The sequence below is a fragment of the Lynx rufus genome, unplaced genomic scaffold, assembly GCF_022079265.1.
Source record: "Lynx rufus isolate CCGP_SWC_20201006 ecotype Redwood Valley unplaced genomic scaffold, mLynRuf1.p SCAF_2, whole genome shotgun sequence".
In the NCBI taxonomy this organism is placed as follows: Eukaryota; Metazoa; Chordata; class Mammalia; order Carnivora; family Felidae; genus Lynx; species Lynx rufus.
The window spans coordinates 206,772,651-206,792,635 of NW_025814834.1; the positions used below are offsets into that span (position 1 = coordinate 206,772,651).

Sequence of the window (19,985 nt, forward strand, 5' to 3'; positions counted from 1 at the left end):
AGAAAAAAAAAAAAAATTTGCCGTTCCAAACAGGGGTGTCGCTTCAGAGAGGAGTGGGCGTGCGTGGTAAGAGCTGGGAAGTGTCCGGCCACCCTGGGGTTGGATGGCCAGTCCCAGTTTACTTCCTGGGAGCCCCTGGAGGCCTCGGAATGAGTGAGCAAACCCCCATCCTGCAGGGAAGGACTCGGTCTCCCCTGCGGGTAGGGACATGAGCATGATGGGGCCTGGTGGTTCCAAGAGGGGAGGGGAGTGGGAAGGTCAGATCCGGAATGTTCCATGGAAGCTTCGGGGCCTCCAGGCCTGGAGAAATATGTTTGCTAGAAAAATAAGATGCTTTGAGAATTTCGGCAGTCTATGTTCTCTGCCTGCCCAAGAGAAACCTACTCTGTTGGCCAAAGGGGCAGCAGGGAGGGAGCAGAGGCCGGAGGCCAGGAATGGGTCTGGTGCCAGTGGAGGATTCCAGAGGGGAGCGAGGCGGGCAGCAGACTTTGGTTTCCTGGGTCCTCTTTCTGGCATCTGTTGAGGCTGTGAAGGCCCCCCGCCTCCCCAGCCCTTGAGGTGTGGGCTCCCAAGTGGTGGGCAGTGCTGAGAGAGGGAGGCTGGCCATCTGTCATAGGCTAGTGGGTGCCTGGGCCGCGGGCCCTCAGAACAGGATGCCCAAGGAGGGCAGGGCCAGCAGGAGGAACAGGGGACCTGGTGAAGGGCCACCTGCCGAGCTGGCCGAGGCACAGTGGTCAAGGTTGGCACCGATGCAGGCCGCGTAAGCCATCACGTGGGGAATGTAGTTCTGCTCGTGGACGCCATGTAGCAGGTGCGCCATGGGACCCTTGGCGAAGACCGCCACGTCCTCCCCACCGTGGGTCTCATGGCGCAGGGGCACAGCAGACTGCGCCTGGTAGTTGTTGTGAGCTGTGGGCCAGAAGAAACACTTGCTGAGAGCCTGCCAGGGGACTGGCAGTCTGCAGCCACTTCCTCCCCGCTCTTTCAGGCTGGTTCACATGCCCTCGTTTCATAGAGGAGGAAACCGAGGCTCAGTGCCGGGAAGTCATTTTGTGTAAGGCCATGGGATTTGGGCCTGAGTCCGTTCTGACACAGAAGCCTGTACCCTCAACCCCCCAGAAGAGAAAAATCAACCTCAGCTGGGCTGTTTCCATTAGAAGGGAACAGTCAACCCGGGAGAGCCTCCTACATTGGCTGCACAGTTAGACCCCCATGGGCTACTGGGGCCATCATGAGCAAATGAATATTCAACAGGAGGGAACCAGATGAATACACTGAGAAGGCTCAGATTTTGGAATATTATATAGCCCATAAAGATGGCAGTGTAACATAGCAGGCACCTGCATGTGCCGGGCACTACACGAAGCTCCTCAGACCCAGTTAGTCCTTCAGACAACCTTGGGAGCTAGAATTCTTTTAAGGAGGAAAGGGAAGCTGGGGAAGACCACGTTGCATGCCCAAGGTCACAGAGCTGCTCAATCGTACAAGGGGGTTTGAACTGGGATTGCTCTGACTCAAGTCCTGGCTCTTAGGGGACCCCTGACCTTGGGGTCTCCTACAGGGAGCCTGCAGGGTTCCCAAGCCCATCCCCAAGGGGCACCGTGTCCCCTCCCAGCTCTGGACTTTGACAATCTCACCGTAGTCCACCATGGAGACGTTCTCTCGTTCACCACCTACTACCTTGTAGCCAGGCCCATTGCCATACAGGATGGAGGTGAAGGGCTTCTTATCTGTGTCACTCACCATGGGGGCCAGACCTGCACAGAAAGGGATTGGCCCGGAGTCATGTTGGAGTCTCCAAGCCCCAGCCTGGCAACCCTCAAGTCCCCTTTGAACTACTCCATGGAGCCACCTTCTAAACCTGGCTTACTTCCAACTAACCACCCCTCAGTTTTCACTGTGCCCACATCCCCCTCATCTGGTATTCCACCTGTCCGTCTGTCCATCCACCCAGCCCTCACCAGTCCATCCATCCATCCTCTCATTCTTCTATCCACCCATCACACAGGTAGCCACCCATCCACCCACGCATGCGCTTGACCCTACACCCTCCACCCATCCGTAACTTCTCTGTCCTACCCAATTCTCATGGATCCCACACGGGCCAGGCCCCGAGCTTGCTGGCTCTCCCACCCTGCGCCTGCTCCCAGACGGGCAGCCCTGGGAGTGCCCAGTGTCCACCCCAACAGCGGCCCACCTACCAAAGATAGAGTTGCCACGGGGGGTATACCCGCCGAAAGTGAAGACATGGGAGTGGTCTGCAGTGACGATGGTCAGTGTGTCTTCCATGGACGTCATGGCGCCTGCCCGTCCAATCGCCTGGTCCATCTCTACTGCCTCATGCAGCGCCTGCTTGGCCTTGCCTTCATGATGCCCGTGGTCAATCCTGCCTCCTTGAGACACCGAGGCGGAGGGCTCGGGTGAAGGGGACGGAAGGCCCCACCACACTACTGCTGGATTAACCTTTCTTTGATGGGCCCCGTGTACCACGCCAGGCACTTTATGCGGCGTTCAACCTTTACGGCGGCTCAGAGAAGGTTGGCTGTAGACCAAGGGCTCATGCACAGAGAGAGCAAAGCCAGATCCACCTGACTGAAAACTTTGTGCTCTGTCTGTGACCCCATGGGGCTCTCAGTGCAGCATCTTCAGCTGCTTGGAGGAGTCTGAGACCTCAGACAGACAGAGAAGGGAACCAGCAAGCCTGAGGTCCTACCGAGTGCCAGGCATAACAAGCTGGTGTCTTATTTCCCCATAACAACAATCCTGGGCAGAAATGGGCACAATCGGCCCCATTTACAGATGGAACAAATGAGGCCTGGGGGCAGAAGTGACGCGACCAAGGTGGGAGTAGCGGGGTTTGAATTCAGGCATGACTCTCATTCTCAGTGCCCGTGGCAAGCCTTCACAAAGGCCTCTGAAGCCTGGATCCTGTGCCGCCTCTCCTACATGAGCGCAAGATGCTTGGCTTTGAGCCTGGCTTTAAAGGTCATGGCTCAGGGCTACATGACCTGAGGGGACCCCTCCTTGTCTCTAACAGGAGAAGGATGCCTGAGTGGACACTCCCAACTCTGAGGGTCCTGAGCCGGGGCGGCCTGGCCGCCCTCCCTTCCCACTGGCCTGAGCCTCACCACTCTGGCCTGGCAGGCTGGCAGGGTGGGTCCTCCCTTTGTTGTGGCTCTGGGAGCAGTCACAAAGAGAAATGCTCCCAGGGGAGCCTGTGCTCACCACCATTGGTTCCTGGCTGGGTCCTTGGCGTCAGAGGCCTGTTCAGGCCAGGCTGAGACCTGCCATGCTTAAGTGGGAACCCTGGGGTTTGGCGAGAAAGCGGCCAAGCCGGCTTGGCTGCCACTGGCCTCTGGAAGGCAGAGGGGCCTGAGTGTGTGTATATGTGTGGTGAGAGTATATGTGCAAGTGTGTATGTGTGTGTGTGTGTGTGTGTGTGTGTGTGTGTGTGTACCTCTAGAGTTCAGTGAGGCAACATCAGGAACCACAGAAGACAATGGCTATTAGAACTTTGGAAGATTCCGGAAACTTTATCACTTCCTCACACTTCCTATTGTTATTGACTTAGCTATTGTGTAATCATAATAATGGTAATAATAGAAACACGGAAGATTTATTCTCTGCTGGGCCCTGTTCCAAGTACTTTATGTCTCTGAACGCAATGGATGCTAATAACACTTCGAAGACTATTTTTGGCCTCATTTTACAGAAATGTACAGGCAGAGGCCGCAGCAGCAAAGAACACAAGCCCGACTCCAGTGCTTCCCATCAGCGCTGGGAAACCCTGTGGACGTTGGCACGCAGCACTGCCAATCCCCAAAGTTCTGGCTGTCCTAATCGGGGGGACGCGGGACATCCCAGGGCCTGCCCTGGGTCTCCTTTCAGGCACAGGACTCACGAATCTGACGCTGGCCCCACACGTGCCTAGGAACGGCAGATACGCGCCATCCAGCTGAGGGCTCCCGCAGACTGATGGGCGTGTGTGGACGAGGACCCCGGGCCTGTTCCTTGAGCCCAGCCAGGCAGCCGCTCAGATGCAGGGGGGTCCATCAGGGCCTACTAATTTGTCTTTTGGAAGGAGTGAAGCTCAGGGGCCTCGGGGAGGGACCCCCAAAAGGAAGGCTCCTGGGAAGTCTTCTTGGACTAGTCAGCCTGACGGGCCATCCTCAGGCCCAAAGGAGAACGGCTTGCTGGGCTGGGGGCTTCAACGCCCTGCGTGCCCCATCTTCCCCAAAAGGAATCTCCTTCTCCCCAAAAGTAGACAGCTGTCTTCCCCATCCCCCGACCCCAGGAAGCTCCCAGGGAAGTGGCCCTGAGGCCAAGCCTGGGGCCCTACCTTCCACCAGCAAGAAGAAGCCTTTGGCGTTCTTGCTCAGGATCTTGATGGCAATCTCCACCATCTCGGAGAGTGACGGGTCAGTCGTGCTGTTCCTGTTCAGCTCGTACTGCATGTCCCCGGGCTCAAAGAGACCTGAGGACACAGGACGATATGGATGGTGAGTTCTCATGACTCTGCAAGGAGGGCCCCGAAGGAGCCCGGGCTATCTCAGGGAACACAGGTTGGGCGCATACAGCTTGGGGTGAGAGCAAGCAGGGGGGCAGGGAGAAGCTCCTGTGGGCCCACATGTGCCCAGTGCTTTGAGAACATGCCTCCTTTTGCCTTTGCAGCCACACTGCGGGGAAGGGCTCACCGAAGTCAATTTTACAGAGAAGGAGACTGAGGCACCGGTGCTCAGTAGCTTGGTATCTTCGGCTGCTAAGTGGGAGATCTGGGACTTAAGCCCATCAGCCCAGCCCCAAGCCTGAAGGCCTCCAGGCATGGCACCACAGCCCCCAGGCTGAGGGCACAGATTCAATGGGGCAGATTGCGTGTGCACCTACGCGTCATTTACAGGTCAGGTGTGAAGGGTATAGTGTCCTGTGTGGTAAAATGGTAGAAGGTTTGGCTCACGTCTGGGTTTCCTCACTTGTGAAATAAGACTGATCCATTCTTTGACCATGTCACAAGATTCCACATGTACCGGGGTGGTATTTCTAGTCCTGGATGTTCTTTTAGAACACCTTACCCCTTCTGTGAGTGGGGGCACAGTCAAGCAAGAGCTCTAATGGACAGAATGCTCACCGTGTGCCACAGGCCGTCCTAAGTGCTTTGGAAGCACATAGGTGCCAGCCTCCAAGATGGCACCCAATAGTCCCCGTCTTCTGGAATTCACGCCCTTGTGTGTCCCCTCCCACACCAAGACTATCCTGTGTGTCCAACAGAATACTGCAGACATGATGGTATGTGACTTCCAGGCCAGGGCATAAAATATTACAGCCTTAGCCGCGCATACTCTTCTGAGGGAGGCCAGCTGCCATGTTATAAGGACACTTCAGCAACTCTATGGAGAGCTCCATGTGGCGAGGAACTGAAGCTTCCTGACAACAGCCTGCGCCAACTTGCGAACCTTAGGAGTGAGCCATTACGGAAGCCCCAGCCCCAGTCAAGCCTTCGGATGACTGCAACCTCATGGGAGACCCAGTGGAGCTGCTCCCAAATTCCTGACCCCAAGAAACTGTGTGAAGTAATAATGTTAACTCGTATTTTAAACTGTTAAGTTTGGAGATCGTTTGCTACACGGTAACAAGTAATTTATTTATTTATTTTTTAAATATTTATTTGTGAGAGAGAGAGACAGACAGACAGACAGACAGACCGAGCATGAGTGGAGGAGGGGCAGAGAGAGAGGGAGACACAGAATCCAAAACAGGCTCCAGGCTCTGAGCTGTCAGCACGGAGCCCGAGGCGGGGCTCAAACTCCAGAATGGCGAGATCATGATCTGAGCCAAAGTCGGTCGGTCGCTCAACCAACTGAGCCACCCAGTAGCCCCAACAAGTAATTTACACAGTGCATTGGCAGCCCTGAGGTAGACCCCATCATTAGCCTCATTTTACATTAGTCCTACTCTACAGAAGAGAAAACTGAGGCGCTGAAAGGAGAAACCACCCGCTCAAGGTTGCAGAGCTCATATGTGGTAGAGTGGGATTTGAACCCAGCACTCTGGCTCTAAGATCCATGAGTGGGCCTGTTGTGCTGCATGGGAACATGTGTAACTCTACACACCTGTGTGTGCTATATAGGGCATGTGCTGTGTGACCCAGGCAAGCAGAGGGCTGTGTGTGTGTGTGGTCTGTCTAGGGGATCCTCCCAGGTGCCCAGCTTTGAGCCCATAACCTCCAATGATACACCCAGGACCTAGAGGTGTGCTCTTTGGAAAAGGTTTGTAGGAAATTTTGCCACCACTCACTGGGCACAGCAGCCAGGTGGGAAAGGGGACCCAGGTGTCGGCGTGGTGGTGCTCAGGGCCTCATTCCACCTCACCAGGGCCCTGGCTCCCCACTCCCTGGGGGACATCCCCCAGTCAAGACCGGCAGAGACAACCCGGCTGGCTTCTGCCCTGGCCACACAGCAGGGCTGGCTCCAGGCCTCCTGCCCCAGCCGGGGTTTGGATTTACCTGGGCCCTGATGTTAATGAGCTGAGTGGGATGCCACAGGTCCCTTCCCCTACCTGAGCGTGACTTTCCCTCTGTGCTCAACGGAACCGTTCAGTTTGCACAGCCAGCAGATTTCAGGCCCAGTTCTATGAACCAGACCCCCTTCCTCACCTCTCCCAGGTCCTCGACCTGAGAGCAAAGATCCCTAAGTAGAGGGAGGGCTGGGACCTTGGCCCCTCAGGTGCTGGACTCACAGCCCCAGCCCCAGGGCACCCAGCTGGGTGTCCCCTACTCCACACCCTCCACTTACCCAAGAGGTAGTCCACGCTGTAGGGGTCAAGGGTCAGGAGTTCGGTGCGGTTCCAGACATAGTGGGAGTGCTAGGAGGAAAGGCCAGCGTCAGCCACGTGGGAGCTGGGGGGTTGGGAGGACAGAGCCCGGTGGGTCTCAGGGACCGGGGCACATATTTGTTTCCTTCAGTCATTTACTAACCCCTCCCTGAGGACCTCCCATCTCTGCCTTCAAGAAATGACATATAGGCAATTCTAATGCAAGGGAAGAGAATTCCGAGAGACCAGGGGGCACTGTGGGCGCAGAGGCAGGATCAGGGAGGGCCTCCTGGTGCAGGTGATGTCCTAATGGGGCCCTGGAGGACAAGAAGCCATCGATCAGCCTGGGGTCAGGGAGGAGAGTTTCAAATAGCAGGGAGGGATCATGGAGCCAAGAAGAGGAAGGTGCAGGTCACCAGGGGCCTTGAGCACCCACTGAGGGGTGTGGGCTGTGTGTGTTCTAGAAGCTATGGAGAGCTAAGGAGGAAGTAAAACCCTAGGTCTCCCCCAGCAACCTCATCTAAGGGGCTGATAAAGGAAGTGCTGCTTCCCCAGGACAGAGGCCGCAGGAAGAGGCTGGCTGACTTAACTGGAGATGTCACCACTCAGCACCAGAGCCAGGGGCTACAGTACCGCCAGGACTCAGCTGTGCATCCTCAGGACAGCCCCTTGCCTTCTCTGGGCAATGGCATTGGGATCTGCGGTTTTGGAGCCTCAGTGACTGTTAGGGAAGGAGGGCGGGAAGGCTGAGGAAGCGGGGTTCCCCACCCCCGCTTTGCTGAGCTGGTTCTCCTGTGTTACCTCATTCAGGTCTCCCGTCAGCCCTACGAGGGAGATACTGTTATTCCCATTTTGCAGACAAGGATACTGAGTCACAGATGACAGAGCCACTGGGAGTCTGACTTCAGCATCCACTGTTCAGGCATGATTTTCGAGGTATGTATGGCCTACCTGGGAACCCACAGGGACACCCTGTCCGTTGACTGGTGTGGGTCCTGTCTCTCCCTCTTGGAGTCTAGATTGAGCTCCAGGGTTAAGCACCTGCCCAGGCCAGAAGGACTAAATCCTAGCCCCATGTCCCGCACAAAGAAACTGAGGCTGGGAGGGGCAGTGTCTCTCTGGCTTGGGCCAGGAAGGGGCTCGGCCCGGCCAGAGCTGACTCAGAGAAACAGAAAAGGTTCAAAGCGGCTCAGTCCCACCCTCATCTACCCTGTGGGGGCCACCCCCAGGCCCCTGCCTCCACCTCACTCTTGGCCCAGCCCCATCCCACAAGGCCTCCCTGGGGGCCAGTCCTGGAACCCTCAGAAACCCAACCCCAGAGTGACATCAAAGTGGCTCCCACGCTGCTCCCCACTGTCTTCAGCCCTGACCACAGTCATTTCCAGACCCCAGCTGCCCCAGGCCCAGCGGCTGCCAGAACCACTCCAGGGAGCCAGCGCTCAGGCCCTTCCAGCGCTCCAGCCTCCCGTCCCCAGCACGTGCCCTCACCAGGGCCAAAGCCAACTCAAGACGGACGGCTTCCACCTCCCACCGTGGCTCGCACCCTCCCCTTCCTGCCACCTCCTCCTCTACTCCTCCTCCTCCTCAAGGCTTCTCAGCCCCTCCCTGTGGTCTGTCCCCTCTGGGTTCCCGTAGGTCCTGGGCTTCCAGCCATCCAAGCACACAGAGATCCACATTCCTTTGACCATCTGATTCATCCCTTGGAATTCATGCCCGGCGAGGGGTCCCACACACAGTAGGGGCTCAAGTGGCCTCAATGTCCGTGCAGATGACTCTCTGGCCCCCTCTCTTCACTGCCTAGTTCTCCTGGGTGCCCTCCTCTGAAGGGAGGGATTAATTGAGCATGTATTATGTGCCATTCATGTATCTGTTAGATCATCGGAGCCCCTCAAGGTAAGAATTATGACCCCCCACTTACAGAGGAAGAAACAAACTGAGATTCAGAGAGAGGCTCCCCAGAGCCCCATTCCTGCAGCCACCTGGCCCCTCAATGGGTTACCTTGTGTCTCGGTTTGAAGCTTTTCCAGATGTCAACGAGGTTCAGGCCGTCCAGCCTCGTGCCCCTGGCCTTCTCGTCCATCTCATACTCCACATCGGTTCTATTCTTGGGGAACATGTACTTCCGGCCACCCCCCATGATCACCTAAAGGGGACAGGAAACATCAGTACCCCAGGGTTCCAAGCCTCAAGAGCTGGGCTCCTAAAGGCACCGGGAATAGTGTGAATGCTTTTCCAGCTTAGAGAGTCTTTTTTTATTTTTTTATTTTTTATTTTTTTACATTTATTTATTTTTGATAGAGACAGAGCACAAGTGGGGGAGGGGCAGAGAGAAAAAGGAGGCACAGAATCCAAAGCAGGCTCCAGGCTCCAAGCCGTCAGCACAGAGCCCGATGCGGGGCTCGAACCCACAAACCGTGAGATCATGACCCGAGCCGAAGTCGGACGCTTAACCAACTGAGCCACTCAGGTGCCCCTTCAGATACATTATCTTAATCCACTTCATACCAAGGCTGCAGGGGAACCTGTGTCCCCATTTTCCAACTAAAGAAAGGGAAACAGAAATGTGATCTTTCTCCCCTAAGGCCACACAGTAAGGGACACGGCCAGGATTTGATCGTGAGGCTTCCCTGACCCCAGCACTGGGACCCTGGTGCATCTGTAGGGCCGAGGACAGGGCCTCCAAGAGCCTCCTCTCCCCTGTGGGAGACAGAATGCCACAGGCGAGAGGCCTCTGCCAGGGAGGTCTCGGGACAGCCCAGCTGGAAGCCTGGGCAAACAGTGGCCAGTGCTCACGTCTGTGTAGTCCCCGCCAGGCTAATTTTACTCACCACGGCTGGCGTGCGCGGGCGGACGGACGCGGGACTGTTTGTTTTCCTTGGGAGTCCATGTTTGAAGTCCTGACTATTTTTAAAATGGGGCCAAGAACACAACAGCCGCCGCCTGCGGTGACCGCCACACCGGTGTCCTCCTGTCACCGCGGGCGCCAGGCCAGGCCGCCGCCCCTCGACACCTTGGGAGAGCAGAACCCGGCCATGGCTGGCCTCAGCTCCACTGTCCCAGGCCTGGCATTTCCTAGTACTGTTCTCGCCCTTCCGCTTCATTCGCTCCTCAGAACCCAGGGGTCTGGGCCGACGGTGGAGGTGGGGATGGCACCCGCGGCCACCCTGGGTCACGGGGAGCTGGAAAGGGCACGGGCTTGGAAGTCCAACTTGGGTTTGACTCTGACTCTATTGCTTACTGACCAAGGGCCGGTCACTTCACCTCTCTGAGCCTCGGTTTCCTTATCTGTAAAATGGAAGTAACAACCACCCACGGGATTGCTAAGGAAGGAAATGCAGTGATGCGATATAGTCCCAGCACCCGGCTGCAGCCCCAGTGGGCAGTGTTCTCGCTAGCAGAAGTAGTGGGATATCAGAGTATTTCCAGAGAGGCGAGTTCCTCACTGCCAGCCCCAGCCAGGAGCTCTGGGGGCAGGGCAGGCTGCGAGGGGAAGGAGAGGGGACCCCGGGTCACCGGCCCCGGCTCCCCACCCCTGTTCCCACAGAACCTGACCCCTTGGCATTTTCAGAGTGGAAAATGAAGCCCCCAATCTTCTTGCCTGGAGCCTCATCATTTCCAGCCCCAGCAGGGACTTCACACGCTCATTAAACTCCCAAATAACAGACTTGCTGTTTGGCTTTGGGGTTTGGGTTTGTGTCTTTCTTTCTTTCTTTCCTTTTTTTTTTTAGCAAAAGATATTTATTTTCAGGGCGGACACCAGGAGTTGTGTTTCATGTGCAGCCGGGGGGCTGGGGGGCTTTGGGAAGGTTGAGATGCAGGAGCAGACGGGAGGGAAAAGGGCGAGAGGAGAGAGGAAGGAGGGCAGTCTTCACCCTGGCCCACCTCTTCACTCATGCCCCAGCTGACGCTCCAGCGGCCTGAGGACCCCCGTCCACCCACACCCCACGGAGAACTCTTCCCTAAGCTCCTGTCCCCCTCTCCGGCTGTTCCTGGCACATCTCCCCAAGGAGCAGCCCCGTAATTACACCCTGCACTTGTACAACAAATGTTCTCACATCCATGACCTCATCTCGGCCTCCAGCGGCCCCGGGAGGGGGCAGGTGGGGCTCTCTATTCCTGTTGCACAGGTGGGGAAACTGAGACTCAGGAAGGAGAAGCAGCTTGCCCCAGGATGCGCGTCAGGTGGAGGCAAAACCAGGACAGAGGCTCAGATACAGATACAGGCTCACGAGGAGGGATCAACGGGACTGTTGGTCCTGAAATGGGGTGCTCAACCCACCGCCTGGGAAAAGGAAGTCATAGGTGGGTAGAAGGGCCTTGGAGGCTGGGGGGAAGCATTGCATGGGGGACAGAAGGCAGGTCTGGGAGCCAGTGCAAACTGGCTGGTGTCTGGTGGTGGTAGAAGCAGGTGAGGGGTAGGTGGGACCCGGGGGCTTTCTTTGAGCCTCGCCGAAACCCCATTTTAGGTTCAGGGAGCTAAAGTCCCCTCGCCCCCTCACCAGACCCCAGCAGTGGGTAACAAGAGCCTAAGAAAAGAACAGCTGGACGTTCTCATGTAAGAACAGAGTAGGGACCCCTCTGAGCACCACGTGGACAGTATCTGGGCTGTAGGTGTGCACCTGCACGCCTAAGCCTGCTCAGTCTGCCGAAGCTATGCTGCAGGGCAGGGGTATGCGGCTCGTGCATAAGGCTAGCACTTTCTGAGCCCTCACTAGGTGTCAGGACTTACTCGACTCTGAGGGATTATTTTATTTGGATCTCTCAATGGGCTTACAAGTTAGGTACGTTTTACAAACGGGCTATAAAAGGAATGGGTATAGAGGTTAAGTAACTGACCCAGGGTCACACAGCTAGCAAGGATTTGAAGCCAGGAAGTTTAAAAATGAGAGCTTGTGCTAACCACGGCCCATACCACCCTTCCTCTGGGTTCGCTAGTTGAGTGCGTGGGACACGTGCCTGTCAGTGCACGTGTGAGTGTGCAGGGCAGGTACTCCCCTCAGATGGCCACTGTGTCACCCCTACCTCCCCGTGTGGGGGTGGGGGGCTGGTGGTGCAGCGCCAGATTCCAATTTACAGAATAATCCCTGGGCGCCTGATTCTTGGGGTGTGGTGGTATAGCCACATCAGGGTTTATCCCTCGGCCCCACCGCGGAGACAGCTTCCAGCGCTTCCCTGCCCCAACCGCAAATCCCCTAATGGGCCGGGAGCCTCCCAGGTGTGTGGGGAGCCAGGCCGAGCTGCTTTTCCTGAGCCAGCAGAGGCCTGAGGCCCAAGGCCCGAGGCCCACCGGAGGCCCGGCCTCACAAGCCCGCCCGTGCCCGATTGAGCTGCACCCCCACACTCGCCTCGATGTCCCTGATGTTGTGCATGAGCTGGTAGGCGATGTCCTTGCAGCCCTGACTCAGGGCCTCCGGGGGCATCTCGTTGTCTGAGTACCAGTCGCGGTCAGCAGAGTGGGCGTAGGCGGCACTGGGGGTGGCGTGGTTCACTCTCGTGGTGGTCACAATGCCCACAGATTTGCCTGGGGTGCGGGAGAGGACAGTTGGCTTTGTCTGGGAATGGGGATGTCCCAGCTGCCTTCTCCCTCCCTCTCCTGACTAAAGACTGGCTTCCCGTCAGTTCAACAGACTGCCTGGGCCTCAGTCTCCCCACCAGTACTGAAGGAAGGGGTTGGTAGGGGGAGTGGTGGCTTCTGAATATCTGGGCAGCACAGCTCAGACACTCTGCCTCTGTGGCCCTCCCCTTCTTGAGAGCCCTCAAGCTGTGAGCACCTGGGCCAGAATCCTCCCCTCCATCACACACCCCACGGACCCTGCCTGGGTCCCCTGCAAGAACACGGGGGCTCTCCTAGGGGCCCTCAGGTGGTGTGGCTCTGTCACTTTCCCAGTCAGACTCATACTCTGACCCCAGAGGTCCTGGGACACGGGCCAGGGCCTCCCCTGCTTCCAGGGAGAAGAAGGGAGAAGTAGACACTGAACTCCCACCGGGCTACGTCCCTTACCTTTTCCTCACACCAGATGTATGAGGGGGCAAGGTTTTCATGCTCGTTTTATAGTCAAATAAATAGACTCAGGGAAATGAGCCGGGACCAGAGCCACAGCTGAGTAACCCCCTAAGCCACTAGCCCACCCTGTCATGGAAGGGGTCCCATGAATATCTCACAGATGCCCAGACATCAAAGCTGGAAGATCCCTGGAGAGCATCTTTCTCTGCCCTCTCCCCATTATACAGTGGGGCAGACTGAGGCCCAAATACAGCTGGGCCCCATTCCCTGCCACTACCCCCACTCACCAGAGTCCTTGGCCCAGCGCAGGATGGAGGTGACTTCGTTCCCCTGAGTTGTGTTGCACTGGGTTCGCTGGGTGGCTGCGCTCACCCCCACGGTGCCCTCGTTGGCCTTGACCCCACATAAGTAGGCGGTGGCGGTGCCTGCACTGTCCGGGACCTGAGCGTTGGTGTTGTATGTCTGCAGGTGGGAAAGGAGGGGCAGGAGTCGGCCGGGCCTTGCTGGTGGCCTTCACATCACCCCCACTCACACCGTGGGGGCTGGGGCATGATGGAGACAGAGGCCTCCTATGGCCTTGGCTGAGCCCTGCTACCTGCAGAGGTCCCCCCAGAGCCACAGCATCACCTGGCTGCCAGCTTCCTGCCCCCACTCCCTGTGCCCTGGCAGCCAGGGCAGCAGGAAGGGCTGAATACAACCCTCCAACATGCAGAGGAGTGGGGGCTGGTCACTCGGGCCTCCCTCAGGGTCTGGGGCTATGGGAACCAGCAACGGGGAGGGGGAAGCAAGTAAGTCCCGGAGCGGCAGGGAGGGGGGTAAGGAGGGGGCGACAGGGCTGCTGAGTTCTTGAAAAAGCGAGGTGAGGGAGGCTGGGGAAAAGGAAAAGGAAAAGGGAAGAGAAGCAAGATCTAGAACGGAGGAAATGGGGAAGAGCCCCCCTCCCCCATTCAGACTTCTAGCTGAGACCCTGAAACTATTTGCCCGTCTTCCTTCCCACCAGCCTGAGAGCCACGGAGAACATTCCAGGCCCTGCCATTCCCCCAGCAGTGAGCCCTGGGCCTGACCCAGAGGGTCCAGAGGATCAGTATCACAGAGCACCACCAGCACCAGCCCCTACGACCCCAGCAGCAAGAGCCGTAGGGAGAAATCTAATTCACTTCCGGAGGCGCCTGGGGAGAGAACGAACACAAGGGATCCGGCGCGGAAGCATATAAACTGCGCGATTCCGTCGACAGCAAGGACAAAAGCAGGGCAGCTCATCTGCGGTGTCGGAAGCCAGTGGGCGTCGGGTGGGGGGTGGAACGAGGGACTGGAGGAGAGCTGGGGGACTCTCGGCGGCTGTCACGTTCAGTGTCGCAGCCTGGACGCTGGTCATACGGACACGTGCGGTTTATACGCTGGCGCACGCACGCTCTCCTCTGTGCGCTTCATACTTCAATTGATTTTTAAATCAATGGCTAAAACCCTCAAAATAAAGTCTCGGGAAGCAGCTGCTGCCATGCCCATTTCACAGGGGGGCCCGCGGAGACCCCAGGAGGGCTGACCGCCTAGCCCGCAGGCTGGATTCCCCTGCCCTTCCTCGGTGCTGCGGGCTTGGGGCCGGAGCTCACCTTGGAGAGGGCCACGTAAGGGAACTTGTCCATCTCCAGCCTGGTCTCCTCCCCGGGATTGTGGTGGAGCTGACCCTTGAGGATGCGGGCGGCCGTCACCGTGGAAACACCCATCCCTGCGGCAGGGGAAGGGGGCGCCTCAGTCTCTCGGGCTCCCTGCCTCTCCATCTCGGGCACCTATAGAATTCTAGTTTTGCCCGGCCTGGCTGGGCAGTGGGCACTGGAGCACGGCTCTGTAAATGTGACCAGGAGGCCCCTTTCTCCCTTCCCTCCCCAGACCCTCAGGGACCGCCTGGCAGAGCAGACCTCTTGGGTCCACAGCCTGGACCCCCATCCCCTTTAAACATGCCTCCCAGGGCCCCAGCCTCTTCAACACAGCCTGGCTCCCCAGGCCCTTCCCTAGGTGCCCCCACCCAGCCCTCTCCTTCGGGCCCCCAGGCCTCACCGTCTCCCAGGAACATGATGACATTCTTAGCCACGTTGGTGTTGAGCTTCTGAAGCCTTAGGGCATTTTTCAGGGTCTGTTGAGCTTGGTCCCTCCAGTACTTGGGGTCTTTCTCTTTCTCTATATAGACAGAGAGGCAGAGTTATCCGGCAGGGATGGGGGGCAGCTTCCCATCCCCAGACATTACAGACCCCCAACTTCTCGTGCCTGAGGGCAGGACTGCCTGGACTTGGGGGAGGAAGCAGCAGTCTCAGACGGCTACCAGGTGGCTCGTCGACAGTTGCCAGGCCAACCCTCCAAACAAGCCGGTGGACGCTGGGCCTTCTCCCCATGTCTCAGACTGAAGAAACCGAGGCCCAGAGATGCCAACCAACTTGCCCAAGGCCACACAGCTCTGGCTCCACTCCCCAAAACCCATGCTGTTTCCTTCCACCCAGTAGAGACATTCTGCTAAGGCAGCAAATGAATTAACTCTGCAAGCACAACTGGGAGGGTAATGTTTAATCTGTCCGAGAGAACTACTTTCACCTGAAGGAGTCCCCAGATGTATCCAGCCATCAATGATCAACTCTGCTTGGCTTAATCATTAAAGTCAGCAGAAACCTGAGTTACCAACAGCATCGATAGCAGTACTGGAAAGCAGGACTTGCCTTTTGTTTAATGAATCAAATTTAAAGTAGCCACGCACAATCTTATTCCTGTTAGGATAAATTAGCAAAGAGCCTGTTCTGTGTCCCTAACCTTGAGAAACACTGGGAACCAGGAATGCTCTTCTCCCCGCCCCCGTCCCCGCCCCCCATGTGTCCAGTAGTCCAGAAAGAACGCAACTGTAGTGCCCGACAGACTTTAGTGGAAACCACAACTACGCCAAGTACCCCCGTGTGGCCAGGTCACCTCCCTGAGTCTCCGTTTCCTTCCCTGTCAGATGTGGTTCTTTGTCTATTCCTCCCAGGGTCACGAGGAGGGCTGGATTCGAGAAATTGACTTCCTGACCCACAGGAGATCAACATTCCCCGCCCCCACCCCCAGTAATTCCAGGCCAGAACTGGAATCCCCCCACGCTTTATTTTTCTTTTTAAGTTTATTTTTGTTTATTTTGAGAGAGAGGTAGAGAGCAAGCAGAAGGAGGGGCAGAAAGAGAGGGAGGCAGAATCCCAAGTAGGCTCCGTGCTGTCAGCGCAGAGCCCGACGTAGGGCTCAATCTCAGGAACCATGTGATCGTGACCTGAGCCAAAGCCAAGAGTCTGAGGCTTAACTGACTGAGCCACCCAGATGCCCCCTGGAATCCGTTTCTCTTGCAAGCAGAGGCCCAGGAGCCAAGCCCACCTCCTCACCATGGCAGCCTCCAATGCTGCCACTCTTCCGAAGGTATCTGCTGAGCTCACCAATTTCAGACCCCACAGGCGGAGTCCCCAGCTGGAGTCTGGAGAGCCTCGGCCCTTCTATCTAGCTGTATACCTTTAGGCAAGTTCTCTCCATTTGAGTTTCTGCCCCCCAGGAAAACGGGAGTGCATAGACAGTTTTAGGACTGAGATGACGTCTCAACAAATGCCTGAGCCAGTGGTTTTGATCAGGGATCCCACTGGCTCAGCGCTGGTTCCCATCTCCTTCCTGCCTCCCTCCACGCATACCACAGTGGCAAGGCTTCGGTCAAGGAGCTTCTTCGGCCATTTGGGTGCCATCTGGGTGGTGATGAACTTCTTGCCGTCTCGATTTTCCTATAACCAGGCCCTCCCTCCCCCTTGCCCAACAGCTTGGCAGACCCCCAGGGGCTGGACTGGCATCAGCCTCCCTGCACTTATTCCTTCGTCTTGACTCAAGCTCTGATACCAGTTTGCCAGTTTTCCCACTGTGGTTGGTCCCTGGGGACTGAGAGACTGTTCAGTCTTTTTCACCAGAGCCACCCTAGGGCCTGAACCTGAGAAGGGTTTAGTGGATGTCAAACCAACTTCATTGTCAGGGGACTGACTTAAGCAATCATGGCTTTGGACAACCAAGTATCAAAAGGCCATTGTTTTTGGAGAACATTAAATGACATGCACAAATGCTCAGAATATAATGCCACATGAAAAGTACTTGTCAATGTGTACTGTATAATTCCATTCGCATGAAGTTTAAAACAGGCAGAACTCATCTACGGTGGCAGGAGTGAGCCTGTGTCATTTTGGCTTGGGGGTAGGGTTGCTTGGGGAGCACACAGGAAGGCCCTTAAGTGTCCCAAGACTGGAAATGTTCTGTCTTAATCTGGGTGGTGGTTACAAGGACATACAATACGTAAAAACTCATCAAGCTATGCGTTTTAAATTGGTGCACTTTACTTTAAGCTATACTTAACTTAAAAAAGAGCGAGAGGACAAGCTAATGCCATCACACACCCAATGGAATGTCTAAAAAGGAACAAATACAAAAGACTGAATTGCTGAATATTTGAGGAGTTTTCATTTCATTGCTTTTTCATCTTTTCACTTTTCATCCATCTGTTTCATGCACCTTTCACCCAGGTGGGCTATGAGTGCTGAGAAAGCAGGGACTTGGTCCTAGAGCCACCGCTGGTCCCCAAGGATACACACCGAAAGGCATCATGGGACCACAGAGGGGGTGATGGCCTGGGGATCCAGCAGCTCAGGTTCTATCCCTAGCCCTGACTCTCTCCCCGAGGAAGGCCAGTCCCTTCCCTGAACCCTAATTTCCTCATCTGTTGAAAATATTTTTGGGGTGCCTGGGTGGCTCAGTTGGTTAAGCGTCCAACTTTGGCTCAGGTCATGATCTCATGGTTCGTGAGTTTGAGCCCCACGTCGGGCTCTGTGCTGACAGCTCAGAGCCTGGAGCCTGCTTTGGATTCTGTGTCTCCCTCTCTCTCTCTCTGCCCCTCCCCCACTCCCTCCCTCTCTCTCTCTCTCTCTCTCTCAAAAATAAACATTTAAAAAAAAGAAGAAAATATTCTTCCTAAGAGAACCCACTCCCTGCCTGACACTGACTATACTGGGTGATTCTTTTTTCTTTTATTTTTTTTATTTTTGAGAGATAGAGACAGAATTCGAGTGGGTTGGGGCAGAGAGAGAGAGAGGCACAGAATCCGAAGCAGGCTCCAGGCTCTGAGCTGTCAGCACAGAGCCTGACGTGGGGCCCAAACTCACGAGCTGGGAGATCACGACCTGAGCTGAAGTTGGCCGCTCAACCGACTGAGCCACCCAGGTGCCCCAATACTGTGTGATTCTTATAACAGATGTAAGGAGGAGGAATTACTGTCTCCACCCGGCAGATGGAGAAACTAAGATTCTGGGAGGGCAACCAGGGACTTCTACCCACATAGTGGACTGAGCCAAGATGGGCTCCCTTCTTCCACTTGGGGCTGCTGCTGAGTGGCCCTGGGGTGTCCGACCAGATACAGGTCTAGGTTGGTAACGTGCATATGTTACCTTGGAGCTACGGAAGGGATGGGGAAAGAAGGCCAGTCTTTGGAAACGTGGATAACACTCCAGATCTGAGCCCGGTCTAAGTGGGGGTCCAAAGTTATAGTGTAAGAACTCAAAACTGAGGAATTAACTTGTCTAGAAAAAACTTGTCCAGAATCAGTTGAAGAATCAAACACAACACTGCACCATAGAAACACTTCTAGGTTAGTCCCCAATAACCAACAAAAAATGAAATTATCAAACTCACCAGCAAAAATTACCAACCACAAGGAAACGTATCACCATGAGGGAGAGTTAAATAGACAAAACCAACAGGAGACTTAGCCTCCCAAGACTTGGAATAGTTTATGCCCCAATTAAGGAAGAGAAGGATAATATAAAGAGAAAAAGAGTGGCCCGTCCAACATTAGGACGCGCAGTAGCAGAGCTGGGGGCTCCTGCTCTGTGAACATTTGTCTGCAGCTGTTAACTTGGACAGTTCTATGACCTTCAACATAAACACTGCCCTCATCCTATCCCACCTGCACCAGGTTTTCCCACCCTTCCGCCTGGGTCCTCCATCATACCTGGCACTAAGGAGTTGGTAAGGCAGGTGCCAATGGCCAGCACCAAGAATGGAGAAATCATGGTGCACTCCAAGACCTGCTTTCTCTCTCGGGCCCAGAGGTATGACCAACGTGGGTGGGAGGGGATGGGCTGGCAGTGGTCAGATGCTAACCGATGTTCCGATCCTAGAAATTAAAGGGGGAAAAAAAAAGACATGTGGGCCACAGCTCCAGAATTCATTTGTCCATCCACTCATACTTTCGCTCATTCATTCATTATATGTTGAACACTTATCACCAATCAGGCACAGGGCTAGGCACTAGGATGTAAACCCCAGTGGTCCCTCCCTCAGGAAGCTTAATCACATACGGTTGTGGCAGTATAATACACGAGTTCCATGAAGCAAAATGGTTCCTTCCCCATTTTCCAAGTGAACTCCCACTCTCAGTCCGTCTGGAGCCTGGAACCCACCAGAATTCAGTCTTTCTGTATAATGCTTCCCAAAATGCAGCATGCATTTTGGGCTCGTAGAGGGTTTGTTAAAATAGACCCAGTTTCCACCTGCCATCGCCCAGAATCGAGTGCGGTTCCAACAAGCTCCCAGGTAAGGATGCTCCTGCTCCTGATTCTGAACCGGTCTTTAGCCTTTGAATTACCTTTCCCAAGCACACTGGAGACACAACAGAGTCCACCCTTTGTTAGAGACAACCACACTTGCCACATTCTCTTCTAGAGCTTGTCATTTATGGTGAGAGATATAAAAGGAATAGAACTGATACCCAGGAAGATTGGCTACTGAAGGTGCCCATTTCTGGGTGGTGACATTTCAGATGGCTCGGTTGCTTTTTCATTGTCTTTTCTGCGTTTCCCAAATAAAGATGTTACCTTTATAATTTTAAAAAACTGTTACACACACACACACACTCTAGCAGGAAATACATCAAAACATTAACTGTGGTTTTTTCTGGGCAGGAAGACTATGAATGATTATTTACTCTTCTCTTTATTATTATTTTTTTGAATTTTCCAAATTGCCTAAAATAAGCATGTATGAAATGGCATAAGAAAGTTTTTAAACTGTGGTCATACTGTCAGGATCACAAAGGATAACCCCAATTGCAGCTGAGAAATGTACTAACCCTGTTGCGCATAAATGT

The 19,985-nt window shown here is 55.3% G+C and overlaps 1 protein-coding gene across 1 annotated transcript in view; it reads right to left on the reverse strand.

Moving 5' to 3' along the window:
* Positions 1–283: 283 nt before the first annotated feature.
* Positions 284–19,985, reverse strand: part of ALPL (alkaline phosphatase, biomineralization associated) — a 57,677-nt gene continuing 37,975 nt past the window's right edge. Inside the window, exons 2-12 of the mRNA XM_047084893.1 lie at positions 18,849–19,013; positions 14,867–14,986; positions 14,422–14,537; positions 13,099–13,273; positions 12,153–12,328; positions 8,807–8,950; positions 6,789–6,858; positions 4,340–4,474; positions 2,202–2,393; positions 1,638–1,757; positions 284–909 (exon numbers count right to left, since the gene is read on the reverse strand). Of these exons, the coding sequence (XP_046940849.1) occupies positions 644–909; positions 1,638–1,757; positions 2,202–2,393; positions 4,340–4,474; positions 6,789–6,858; positions 8,807–8,950; positions 12,153–12,328; positions 13,099–13,273; positions 14,422–14,537; positions 14,867–14,986; positions 18,849–18,909 (1,575 nt within the window). The 5' untranslated portion in view covers positions 18,910–19,013 and the 3' untranslated portion in view covers positions 284–643. The remainder of the gene's footprint in view (positions 910–1,637; positions 1,758–2,201; positions 2,394–4,339; positions 4,475–6,788; positions 6,859–8,806; positions 8,951–12,152; positions 12,329–13,098; positions 13,274–14,421; positions 14,538–14,866; positions 14,987–18,848; positions 19,014–19,985) is intronic.